This window comes from Ostrinia nubilalis, chromosome Z, assembly GCF_963855985.1.
Source record: "Ostrinia nubilalis chromosome Z, ilOstNubi1.1, whole genome shotgun sequence".
In the NCBI taxonomy this organism is placed as follows: domain Eukaryota; kingdom Metazoa; phylum Arthropoda; class Insecta; order Lepidoptera; family Crambidae; genus Ostrinia; species Ostrinia nubilalis.
The window spans coordinates 24,582,838-24,595,627 of NC_087119.1; the positions used below are offsets into that span (position 1 = coordinate 24,582,838).

General features: G+C 35.3%; 1 protein-coding gene across 1 annotated transcript; it reads right to left on the reverse strand.

Moving 5' to 3' along the window:
• Positions 1–6,089: 6,089 nt before the first annotated feature.
• Positions 6,090–7,814, reverse strand: LOC135086706 (putative nuclease HARBI1). Its single transcript, XM_063981484.1, has 5 exons — positions 7,321–7,814; positions 6,969–7,250; positions 6,427–6,814; positions 6,213–6,346; positions 6,090–6,123 (listed from the first exon to the last, which is right to left on the reverse strand). Exons 1-4 carry the CDS (start codon positions 7,573–7,575, stop codon positions 6,216–6,218), a joined length of 1,056 nt encoding a protein of 351 aa, XP_063837554.1. The 5' UTR covers positions 7,576–7,814; the 3' UTR covers positions 6,090–6,123; positions 6,213–6,215.
• Between the last annotated feature and the right edge of the window lie 4,976 nt (positions 7,815–12,790).

Here is a 12,790-nt window from a genome sequence, read left to right on the forward strand (position 1 = left end):
TGATTGAAAAATACCTGTATTTCAATTTTCAGTCCAATTTGTTACTATCACAAAAACAAAACCTGTAGTTCTCTTTAAAAAAGCAATTATTCTGCAAAAATTCAAAACAAATTACTTTATATCACTAATTTAAGTACAATTAGTTTCAACAAACTTACTTATTAAAAATCACAGTTCAATTCTTTAAAACAAAGAAATTGCTTAAGTATAAACGTTTCTATTCGGAGGTTATCAACCTTCTACATTTAAAACAAAATAACCATAATTTACACTATTATTATAAAGGCGAATGTTTGTGACTAGGCATATGTGTATTTACTTTATATCACTAATTTAAGTACAATTATTAAACTTACTTACTAAAAATCACAGTTCAATTCTTATAAACAAATAAATTGCTAAAACAGATAGATTATATAGTCTCGAATAACATATAGGCTTCTTTTTATCCTGGAAAAATGCACAGATCCTGTAGGTTACAGAAATAGTAGTCTACGCAGGCGGAGTCGTGGGCAACAGCTAGTTAATAGTAATCTCAAACTCTTATTAAGTTATGACTAGTAAACATATTCATAGCCGTCTAAATATATTGCAGAAACACAATCAAAATGCGGATTGGAACTGCATAAAATACAAATTAAAAACAAACAGAAGTAAGGGAGGAACTAACTTATTATTTAGAATCTGTTAGTACTTGAAAAACTTTAACATCAAAAGACTTATTATTCTTTATTAATGTGAGTGTAATATTTAAGTTTTTCCTGTAATAATTGATGCTCAAGATCCAAGTTTCTCCCTTTCTTCCGTTCGTTTTCCATTTGAACTTCATGCAGTTCAATCCGGCATTTTGATTCTGTTTCTGCAATTTCGGAAATCCTAACTTTGCTTAAATCAATTAAGCCTTCTTTGTTTAACAGTTTCCTTTTTTTTTTGATTGCTGGTGCTTTAAAATTAGGTTTTGCTTTATTTTCTTTTGCCTCTACTTTTTTATTTTCTTTATCTTCCAATATGCCTCTAGTAGTACAAGCATGTGTATCTTCTATTTCTTCATCAAGTACCACCAATTCATATTGGATTTCTTCATTATTTATCAATTCCTGATCTTGCGTATTTTGAGTTGATTCCTCCTCTTGAATGTTAATTAATTCACTTTTATTTGAGTCCGAGTCAAATCTGTTAACATCGACTACAAATTCATTGGGCAACCAAGATGCTATATCATCAGCCCTATCGTCAGGCACTGATAATGGTGGACCACCGCCAGTTTTAATTTGAGCCTGCCTAGCAATGGTCTTGTCTTTCTTCGCACTGATTTTTATGAGGCTCCATTGCGATTTTAACTGGGTAATGGAGCGGTTCATACCAGCGCACATTGAATTAAACCTGAAAAAGAAATGACAGGATTTTGAATTACAGGTAAAGGCAAAATTTTATATTGAAGGCAGAAATCAAAAGATGTACCAACGTTGTTTGTAAATCAGCCCAAGCCGCAACCTTCCGTTTATTCGTGTTAGTGTCTGTATTTTTATTTTCGATTGCATTTACTCTTTCTTTCACCAACTCTTTCAGCAAATACTGAAAAGCAAACACTAGGCGTCAAACATAAATAAAACCATGCTACAAAAATTAGTAGGCACTTTATCAGGCTAAAAATAAGTACTACCTTATCTTCCTCCAACCAGTTTTCTGATCGTTGCCTTTTAGGCGGTCTGTTCTCCTTCGTCATGGACATAATTAGTATCCGATGTAACTAGCCGGGTCGTCGTAAGAGCTTATTGCAGAGTACAGGGTAAGAGGTACAGAATCCAGAACATACAATCCCAAGTTTTATAAAAGTTTGATAAAACTTGGGAGTTGATCGAAAAAACCGAAAACTTTATTAACCCTACAGTGCACGATTTTTCCAAATTGAACAAAAAAAAAATATTACTTTTAAATGTTATCTATGTTTCGGGAAAAATAATTAAAAAAATCTATTTTCAATATTTTCGGAAATATTTTGAGTTTTTCAGTATGTACCAGATGTGTCCCAAAATGCATTAAGGGTGTCTAAAGTTTTATGTATGGTCTGACATACTGTCAGTGACAATGAAATAAAACAGCAAGATTTATTATGATATATTTCAATTAAAAATTAAGTTAATATTATAACAAAATGTTTTATGTATAATATAATAAGTATCGACACCATAATATAATAAAAAATAGGAATTTAATGAGATCAGTAACCATGACGCAGTATTTTTCCTCTTGAATGAAATTTTACGGTTTAATCACTATTAATTATAAAATTTACATCATGAAATGACATAAGACCATTTTTACTTTTATTTAGGCACAGTGTCACCTTACATTTTTCACAAACTATGAAACATTTCAGCCAAATGACGTCCAGTACTAGACAAAAGCCTCATCCAAGAAATTCCTTAACGACCGATCCCGCGCTGCCCGAATCCAGGTACTTCCCGTGACCTTCACCAGATCATCGGTCCACCTAGTGAGGGTCCTGCCCACGCTACGTCTTCCAGACCATGGACTGAGACGATGAAAGACTTCCCCTTACAACCTGGAAACGTACAACGTGTGCTCGTAGTTCACCATAACAGGGAGTTGTCGATGCCATCAGTACTGCTGGTGTCTTTGGGTGGCACGATAGCTTTTGGCTTTTTTTCATCCTTTACTCCAGCATGTCAGAAACGAATGACAATCATAATCATCATCATCATTTCAGCCACAGTACGTCCACTATTGAACATAAGCCTCCTCCAATGATATCCACATCACCCGGTTGGTAGCGGCCTGCATCCAGCGCTCTCTTCTTGCTACCTTTATGAGGTCATCGGTCCACCTTGTGGGTAGACGTCCCACGTTACGTTTATATGGCCTCCACTCCAGAACCTTGCTGCCCCATCGGCTGTCAGTTCTGCGTAGTATGTGCCCTGCCCATTTCCACTTCAGCTCGCTAATCCGTCGGGCTATGTCAGCAGCTTTAGTTCATTTATTGATCTCTTCATTTCTGATTCGAAATATGCTCAATTTCAGTTTCTGTAACTCTTTTTGCAGGTCATCATCTGAAATCAATCAAGTAATATAATTACCCTTATTGCACAGTGACCCACATCAGGCACATACAAATAACATCAAAAATATACGTTGATAGTAACTGATATCAAAAAATACTTATTTACCAATAAACTAGAAACAATAACTTACCCCTTTTATATTTTTTCGAAAGAAAATATTGTAATTTTTACTTTTTTTCCCAAGAGTAAAACTTTACTAATAAACTTTTTCACAAACTGACCGACTTTTTCGACTGCAAAACAGTTTACTGAGTGCAGCGCTTCAGTGGCAACAAATATAAACTATTTTGTTATGTGCTATAGTGTGTAGTTACGGTACTTTCTAATAGATAGCATTAAATAGCATCGTGTTACGAAATAAAGGCAGAAATTTGGTATGTACCATATGTGTCCCACTATGCGCTGTAGGGTTAAATTTTCGTGCCAAATGTCAATGTCAGTAAGTAAAACGTCACAGCTGCCAATTTTTTGTTTTTTTTTTCTGCGATTTGTCTATGATTTTACATGGTCCATCAAGTTAAATCACCAAAAAAGCTGTTTTCGTTCATTCTTTTTGTATAGTCTGTGGAAAGAAAATATTAAACTCTGTTTTAGCTATCAAAGGTTTATAAACGATTATGAATAACGTTTTTTATCAGAGGTTTATAAGAGTGTTTTAAGCCTATCAAACGTTTTAGCTAATGTAGGTTTTAAAGCTATATTAGCATTTTATTATGAATAAGACCGTTAGTCTGGTCATAAGTTCCGTCACATGATCATAACTTTTGAATTTTGAATGAAGGTCTCAAAAATATTTATTGAATTACGGTCTTATTCATAATAAAATGCTAATATAGGTTTAAAACCTACATTAGCTAAAACGTTTGATAGGCTTAAAACACTCTTATAAACCTCTGATAAAAAACGTTATTCATAATCGTTTATAAACCTTTGATAGCTAAAACAGAGTTTAATATTTTCTTTCCACAGACTATACAAAAAGAATGAACGAAAACAGCTTTTTTGGTGATTTAACTTGATGGACCATGTAAAATCATAGACAAATCGCAGAAAAAAAAAACAAAAAATTGGCAGCTGTGACGTTTTACTTACTGACATTGACATTTGGCACGAAAATTTAATAAAGTTTTCGGTTTTTTCGATCAACTCCCAAGTTTTATCAAACTTTTATAAAACTTGGGATTGTATGTTCTGGATTCTGTACCTCTTACCCTGTACTCTGCAATAAGCTCTTACGACGACCCGGCTAGTTACATCGGATACTAATTATGTCCATGACGAAGGAGAACAGACCGCCTAAAAGGCAACGATCAGAAAACTGGTTGGAGGAAGATAAGGTAGTACTTATTTTTAGCCTGATAAAGTGCCTACTAATTTTTGTAGCATGGTTTTATTTATGTTTGACGCCTAGTGTTTGCTTTTCAGTATTTGCTGAAAGAGTTGGTGAAAGAAAGAGTAAATGCAATCGAAAATAAAAATACAGACACTAACACGAATAAACGGAAGGTTGCGGCTTGGGCTGATTTACAAACAACGTTGGTACATCTTTTGATTTCTGCCTTCAATATAAAATTTTGCCTTTACCTGTAATTCAAAATCCTGTCATTTCTTTTTCAGGTTTAATTCAATGTGCGCTGGTATGAACCGCTCCATTACCCAGTTAAAATCGCCATGGAGCCTCATAAAAATCAGTGCGAAGAAAGACAAGACCATTGCTAGGCAGGCTCAAATTAAAACTGGCGGTGGTCCACCATTATCAGTGCCTGACGATAGGGCTGATGATATAGCATCTTGGTTGCCCAATGAATTTGTAGTCGATGTTAACAGATTTGACTCGGACTCAAATAAAAGTGAATTAATTAACATTCAAGAGGAGGAATCAACTCAAAATACGCAAGATCAGGAATTGATAAATAATGAAGAAATCCAATATGAATTGGTGGTACTTGATGAAGAAATAGAAGATACACATGCTTGTACTACTAGAGGCATATTGGAAGATAAAGAAAATAAAAAAGTAGAGGCAAAAGAAAATAAAGCAAAACCTAATTTTAAAGCACCAGCAATCAAAAAAAAAAGGAAACTGTTAAACAAAGAAGGCTTAATTGATTTAAGCAAAGTTAGGATTTCCGAAATTGCAGAAACAGAATCAAAATGCCGGATTGAACTGCATGAAGTTCAAATGGAAAACGAACGGAAGAAAGGGAGAAACTTGGATCTTGAGCATCAATTATTACAGGAAAAACTTAAATATTACACTCACATTAATAAAGAATAATAAGTCTTTTGATGTTAAAGTTTTTCAAGTACTAACAGATTCTAAATAATAAGTTAGTTCCTCCCTTACTTCTGTTTGTTTTTAATTTGTATTTTATGCAGTTCCAATCCGCATTTTGATTGTGTTTCTGCAATATATTTAGACGGCTATGAATATGTTTACTAGTCATAACTTAATAAGAGTTTGAGATTACTATTAACTAGCTGTTGCCCACGACTCCGCCTGCGTAGACTACTATTTCTGTAACCTACAGGATCTGTGCATTTTTCCAGGATAAAAAGAAGCCTATATGTTATTCGAGACTATATAATCTATCTGTTTTAGCAATTTATTTGTTTATAAGAATTGAACTGTGATTTTTAGTAAGTAAGTTTAATAATTGTACTTAAATTAGTGATATAAAGTAAATACACATATGCCTAGTCACAAACATTCGCCTTTATAATAATAGTGTAAATTATGGTTATTTTGTTTTAAATGTAGAAGGTTGATAACCTCCGAATAGAAACGTTTATACTTAAGCAATTTCTTTGTTTTAAAGAATTGAACTGTGATTTTTAATAAGTAAGTTTGTTGAAACTAATTGTACTTAAATTAGTGATATAAAGTAATTTGTTTTGAATTTTTGCAGAATAATTGCTTTTTTAAAGAGAACTACAGGTTTTGTTTTTGTGATAGTAACAAATTGGACTGAAAATTGAAATACAGGTATTTTTCAATCAAATATTCTTTTTATTTTCATTAAGATGCCAGGAACAGTATCTGAAAAATTAAAATACAACATTTTCATGAACTCAAATGACATTACATAAAAGTAAATCGTTGGAATTTATCAAAATGTATTTTAGTACCATTCAAAAATGTTGATTTATAAAATTTTGTAGTATCAACTGCGACCTACGCCTCAACAATGAAGGTCGGTTGTCGTGAACACTGTTCTCCGTCGAAAGTTGCGGAGTTACAGGGACCTGCTCCATATGTTGTTCTGAAAAATATTATGAATTTGTCAACATTTTGTCATAAAGATTTGTATTCCTTATGTACAGTCAAATTGATAACATTTACCTAACAATGTGTCATTCATATCAATGGCTATATTATGTAATACAGCCAATGCTATGATCACAGCTTTTCCATTTTGGAGGCTTACTGGTAAGCCATGGAGTAGGCATTGGAACCGCTGCTTCCACACCCCAAAACACCTTTCAACAGTGTTCCTAGTTGAGATGTGAGCATTATTGTATGCTTCTTCTTCTGGACGACTAGGCCTTAAAATAGGTGTAAATAGATATGGCAGAAGAGGGTAGCCCGAATCGCCAATAAGGCGTCCTCTAAACTGCCTATCCTCAAATCGTTGTTTTATATTGCTCTCCATAAAAATTCGACTGTCATGTGTACTGCCTCGCCATCTAGCCACTATATCCATTATTTTGAGGTCAGCATCACAGACAACCTAAAATAAAAAAAACAGTATCCTGTAGGTAATCCATCCAATAATATAGTGTTGAATGTTGCTAAAATTTAGATCATACAAAGTAAAAATTATAGACATTATTAAAACAAATCTTTCTCTGTTGTAAACTGTATAAAATCAAAATATATTTTACCTGAACATTCAGGGAATAATAGCCTTTTCTATTAATATAGTACTGGGCCATGTCACCTCCGGTTTTTTTAATTTTAATGTGGGTGCAATCTATGGCTCCTATCACCCCAGGAAAATTTTTAATTGCTCTAAATTTGGCACTAATTCTTTCCTGCTCTCCTATAGTGATAGGCATTTTGATGAAGGAATTTGCCTTATTCGCGATTGCATGCGCGACTCTGGCGCATATCCGGCTCACTGTCGGCTGACTTAGGCCATGGAGGTCACCAGCATCATCTTGTACCTGAAAATGTATGAAAATAATTATAGCAGCCACGACAAAGGGATAAAATAAAACACTTTTTTGTGCTTACCTCACGACGTCCCCAACATCTTATGGCCACTAAAACTTGCAGTTCAGGACACGTGCCACCACCTCTAGCGCTCTGAACCAGATCATCTTCCACCAAATCTATGATGGTGCGCACTGTGTCCTTATTGAACCTATATTTTATTTTAAAATTTAGGTCCCGCAAATCGAATGGGTTGCTTCGTTGGCGGTAGAGCTTTCTACGTCGCGCTGGGTCGGCATTATTGGCTAAATGCACAATTGCATTTATAGCATTCATTTTCACAAGCAAGGATCACAGCAAGGATATTTTGAATAAATAAACCAACGAAGTGACATTCATATGAAATGACATTTATAAAAGTTAGGTTAAAATAGGTTTATTAGAGCTTTAAACAAGGCCCGAGCTCTCGATAACTTATCACACAGTTATAAGAGGATTTTAGCGCTAAATGACGATTATGAATAACAATTTTTATCAAACGTTTTATAAACCTCTAATAAGCATTTGATAAAATGTGAAAAATGATTATGAATAAGACCGTGTTTTGAATTTTACTTGTTTTTAAATATGTAGTGGACGCATAAAGAAGACCGAACAGCAGTTGTCACGCTGCATTGGTGCGGTTACGCGCCAAAGCAGATTTTCGATGTGCTGAAAAAATTGAATTAAATATCAATTTTACGTTTATCGTTTTAAGCTGCGAAGGCGCGAACTCAAAAAAATCCCATGAGTCAGCAGACTTTGCCTGCCCTGGAGGTAGGCTTAAGCACAACCAGGGTGAAATTGGTATTTTGAAGACTTAAAAGCTTCAAACTTTTTAAATAAAAATCAAAAATTACTTGGATGCGCTTTTAAAAGACCTGAGATTGAAGAAATCCCACGTTTTGCTTAAGCGGTAGGCGGGAAAAAAGTACCTTGAAAAAAAATTTTCGAATGATTTTTCTTACCATGGAGGAGAGTTACAAAAAAACAAAATGGTAAGTTGGATGCGTATATCAATGAAGAATTACCAGCATAATTTCGGCTGTTCAGCTAGGCCAGCTTTTATCGCCATTCAAGGTTTGGTAACATGTCTCACATTTGGGCTTTTTTGAGGTATTTTTTGCATGAAAGGCATAAAAACGAATGCCATTCTGTATCAAAATTCAGTTCTCACAAAGCTTATGAAACCTTTTTCACATATCATGCTCAATAACAGACACTGGGACTTCCAGTAGGATTCTGAGCCAGCTCATAGAGCGAAAAGCGCGCAAAACCCGCTCGTAGGGCGGAAAATTGACCCCAGCCGGCACGAAGTCTGGCCCTCATCCACTCCAGACTCTAATCCGTTGGATTACAAAATATGGTAACATTTGGAGAGGAAGGCCTGCTCTATGCCTCATACAGATTTGGAGTCCCTCAAGGCATCCTGTATTAAACCAGCCGCCGATATTGATACGAAACTCGCTCGTGTTTCTAGAGACCACTGGCCGCGCAATGAACCCTTGTATTGATAATTGCGAGGAAAATTTGAAATATTTTTTATAAGCATAAAATCTTTTTTTTAGTACCTTTCTATTGGTATATAAATGATTACCGTAAAAACAAATATAGTATCAAATATTTTACTATAAACATGTGACAGAACTTACGACCCGACTAAGTATGTATAGGCTAATTACTATAGCATTCACCCTAAATACATACAGAGAGAGATACACAAGTGGACAAAATAACTGCTTGTGCCCCTCTGACAAAAAGGCAGCCGCTCAGCATACATCAAGACCGCCAGGGCTTGTCTTGAAACTGATTTTCAGCGGGGGCCCTCTGTTGTCACGGCGTACCCCTGCTAACCGAATGCATGAGGAGAAAGGAGACCACAAGTCCAGCAGCAGGGGGGCGCAATGTATTGAAGATAAATTAAATTAAACCATAAAAATTAAATAAGTGGCAGGCTAGGCAGGCTCTGGATTGGAATCCCCAAGGAAAACGCAAACGTGGTCGACCCAGGCAAACTTGGCGGCGCACTGTAGCGGACGAGGCGAAGAAGATCGGCAAAACCTGGAGCGAGATCAAGCGAGAAGCTCAAGACCGAACGAGATGGAGGACTGTTGTGGACGCCCTCTGCCCCATCTAGGGGACATAGGACCATATGTCAAGTAAGTCATAAAAATTAAATAACCGAATAATAAAAATACATCAATTTAATGTACTGTCAAATAGTCGCGGTTCTGTTTGACATGACGGCGACATCTCACTTGCTCAGTTCTTTGTTGCTCTATTCAGCTAGGTACAGTCGCGGAATGAAAACGTTCGTCACCTTAGTGTCGGTTTTCGCTTGCACTAGGTACTGTAAGAGTCAAACCTGCCACCATAACCGTGCAAGAAACAGTGCTGCTAACATTTAAATAAATATGACGTTTGCTAACGAATGGTTTTGCTTGTTAATTTTTCTATCCCATCAGTGCAATGTTACAAAATGTAGTTTTTTTTATTTAATAGATAATGGCAGGTTGAACTAACAAGAAGGTTTTAGTTTATCAATCATAATAATCATCTTGACAAGTTAAATCGTCAAACAACTTTGATCTGAATAATTTTGAACTTTACTGACGAACAGTTAAAGATTATTTTCTCTAACTCGAGATTATTCTTTAACATAATATGTAGTTTCAAAAGGTAATATGTGCTCGCGATTCGTTGAAGGAATCAATTTGAAAACTGACGGACCCTTTCATTCCGTGACTGTACATTAACTTAATGTGCGTGATAAGCTTGGCAGGCAGTGGGCCTACTACACATGAGTGTCCATTGTAATTTGTACTGCGCAGGGCTCAAATCACAGCGAGCTGTGATGCATTTATACAGTGTCCCGAACTGTTTTAAACCTCGATCGATGCGTAGACTAGATGGCGCTACGATCGCTCAAATATGGAAAACCGCTTGAAGAAGAGACTTTTTAGAATCTAGAAAATTGGTATTTGATTTATGGCGTGATCATATTGACAGCAAGGTGCCGGGTTCGACGTCCAGTGAGGTCGGTCGTTTAGGCTTTGGTTTTGATTTGTAGGTATTAATTATTGTAGAAAATAAATTTCATCTGATTTTTAGTAAGATTTAGACATAGGTACTACACGGATCGTTGACTTTAAGTTTGTTGAGCTGACCACTGCACTCGATGTTTCGTAGCGGGCTCGAGGGCGCTAGTGTCGCATGCATCTGGAAAACTGTTGAATTTATATTATCTTGATTGATGCGGAGAGATTTGTACAAATAAAAAATAATTTATTTATTTATTGGGACAAACAATGACAAATATAATTTTCTAGTCGTTATAAATATTTTTTCTTCAGGAGCCTTGTAGAGTTAATAAAATTTAAATAGAACCAACCGGGATTATGATCCCTAAGTTATGACTCCTATAAAAAAGATTTTCCTAAAACATTTCTTTATAGTAGTGAATGATTGACTTGATTTAATAATCCATCAAGCGATTTGTTTTAAAGAGAAATAATGAGAGCTACAACTAAGAACGTTCTTAGTCATTTAAAGAAAGTGAGATAATTTTGCTGGAATACCAATTAAAACACTAAGGGAGTAAAAACACTTGTGTTTGTAAAAATACAAGTCAAGTAAGGGACTACGAGTAAAAATAAAATTATTTTAATCATACCAAAAATACAGAGTGACCCAGAAAGAAATGCACTTTTGAAAATACGAGGAAAAAAATCTGTGTAATTTTGTATAACTTTATTTACCACAATTCAAAGAAAATTAATTGAAATTAATTTTTAATTTTTGTGGGAACATGTCTCTTACCAGTGGCGGGGCAAGACCTAAATTTGATGTGGGCAAGACAGATTTCGCGAGGCCTTGTTCTGTGGCGACCTGAAGACGGATTTTATGAAATAATAAAAAAAAAACGGGTCAATGGTCTATTCATTGACAGTTTCTGATTTCTTGATTCAGTGATTATTTTGAAAGGAATATTGCGCCAAAGAATAATGTTCGTCACTTAAAACCGTGTTGTTGCTTAATTTTGAGTCTGTTTATGGCTGAATTTGTTTGGAAAAAAAAATATTTTTATTTTTAACTACATTGTTTAGCTATCAAGAATTTATATTTAATAGTCAATGTTTGCATTTATTGTCGTATTGTGATATTGTCATCTCCACCTTGTATACATTTTTTCAAAATTTTTGATGCGCGAGGCCCCTTGTACCGCGAGGCCGTAGGCGGTGGCCCACGTCGCCCACGCCTTACGCCGCCACTGTCTCTTACCATCTAAATGAGAGCATTTGAAGTGTGACACGTAGCCCCATCTTGATAAAACCAAGTGCTCCTGTCATAGCCTTGCGAATCTTGCAGCTTTGAAATCAAAAAACTTTTCAGCATGCCAGTATAGCGCTCTCAAAAATTAATCATCTTTTTAATGCAAGAAACCAATTAAGCAGGGGTGAAATCTCATTGCAACCAAGAAGCCCTAATCTCATTCCAGCAGACTTCTTTTTGTGGGGGTATTTATGAACATAGTACACTCTAATAATACAAAAACTCTGCAACATTCATCCATCCTGAATCCATTTCGAGGTAGCTCTAACGAAAGTTTTCCAAAATTTTGATGTAGGTACAATGTTGACCGATTTTGTAAACGTCAATGAAATTTAAAAAAGAAAGTAAATTTAAAAATAAATTGCATTTTTTCTAAGTTCTACAAAAAAGTACAGTTTGAAAATGCAAGGAAATGATCCTTGCATTTTCAAAAGTGAATTTTCTTCTGGGTGACCCTGTACTTCTACATTATACCCAATACCTATACCCTATGCCTATATCTAATCATAAACATGAAAACATCTCTTAATTTAAAAAAAATACAACAATATAAAAAAAATTAGAACCGAGAACTTACTTCTTTCAGTTTATTGAAAAATAACAAACAGTTAATTTCGCATCCAACAATTAGGCTGAGTTGCACCACCTTATTTTAACCGTGACAATAAGAATAACCGGTGCTTTTTGTATGGAGTTTGATAGATTTTTGACGTTTGTCAAAGTTAAAGTATGATGGTGCAACTCAGCCTTAGAAATGTATAAATTAGAAAGATCGACTTATAATAAGACAGATCATGTTCCATCCATTAAGAACCCCCTTAATGGATGGGACAAAAGAAAAAGGAAAGAAAAGATAAATGAAAAATAATATAGCTAATGGTTAAGTAGAATCAAAGCTCCACAACAAGAGTATCCGGTGACTAACGCCCGTATTCACAAACGATGCTTGCTTAAGTTAAGCAGCAAATCGAACGCACAGCGTTAAATAGAGCTCTGTGATTGGTTCACGTGTAACCCTGTGTCTCCACGCACTGTGAGACCTCATAGTAATGTTTGTGAATACGGGCGATAGTTGTTTTGATCGTAACGTCCTTTGTAGTCCTCGTCCTCAAGGTAGCTTTCACCTTGTCAAGGTATTAGTGTCCTTTTAGTGCGAATCTTTTGATAGACTCGTGTGGAG

Excerpts from the sequence above, each read along its gene's own strand:
- LOC135086706 (XM_063981484.1), bottom strand. The coding sequence starts at position 7,575 with ATGAATGCTATAAATGCAATTGTGCATTTAGCCAATAATGCCGACCCA. Across the intron at positions 7,251-7,320 it reads GATGTTGGGGACGTCGTGAG|GTACAAGATGATGCTGGTGA; the intron begins GTAAGCACAAAA and ends ATACATTTTCAG. Across the intron at positions 6,815-6,968 it reads ATTATTCCCTGAATGTTCAG|GTTGTCTGTGATGCTGACCT; the intron begins GTAAAATATATT and ends TTTTTATTTTAG.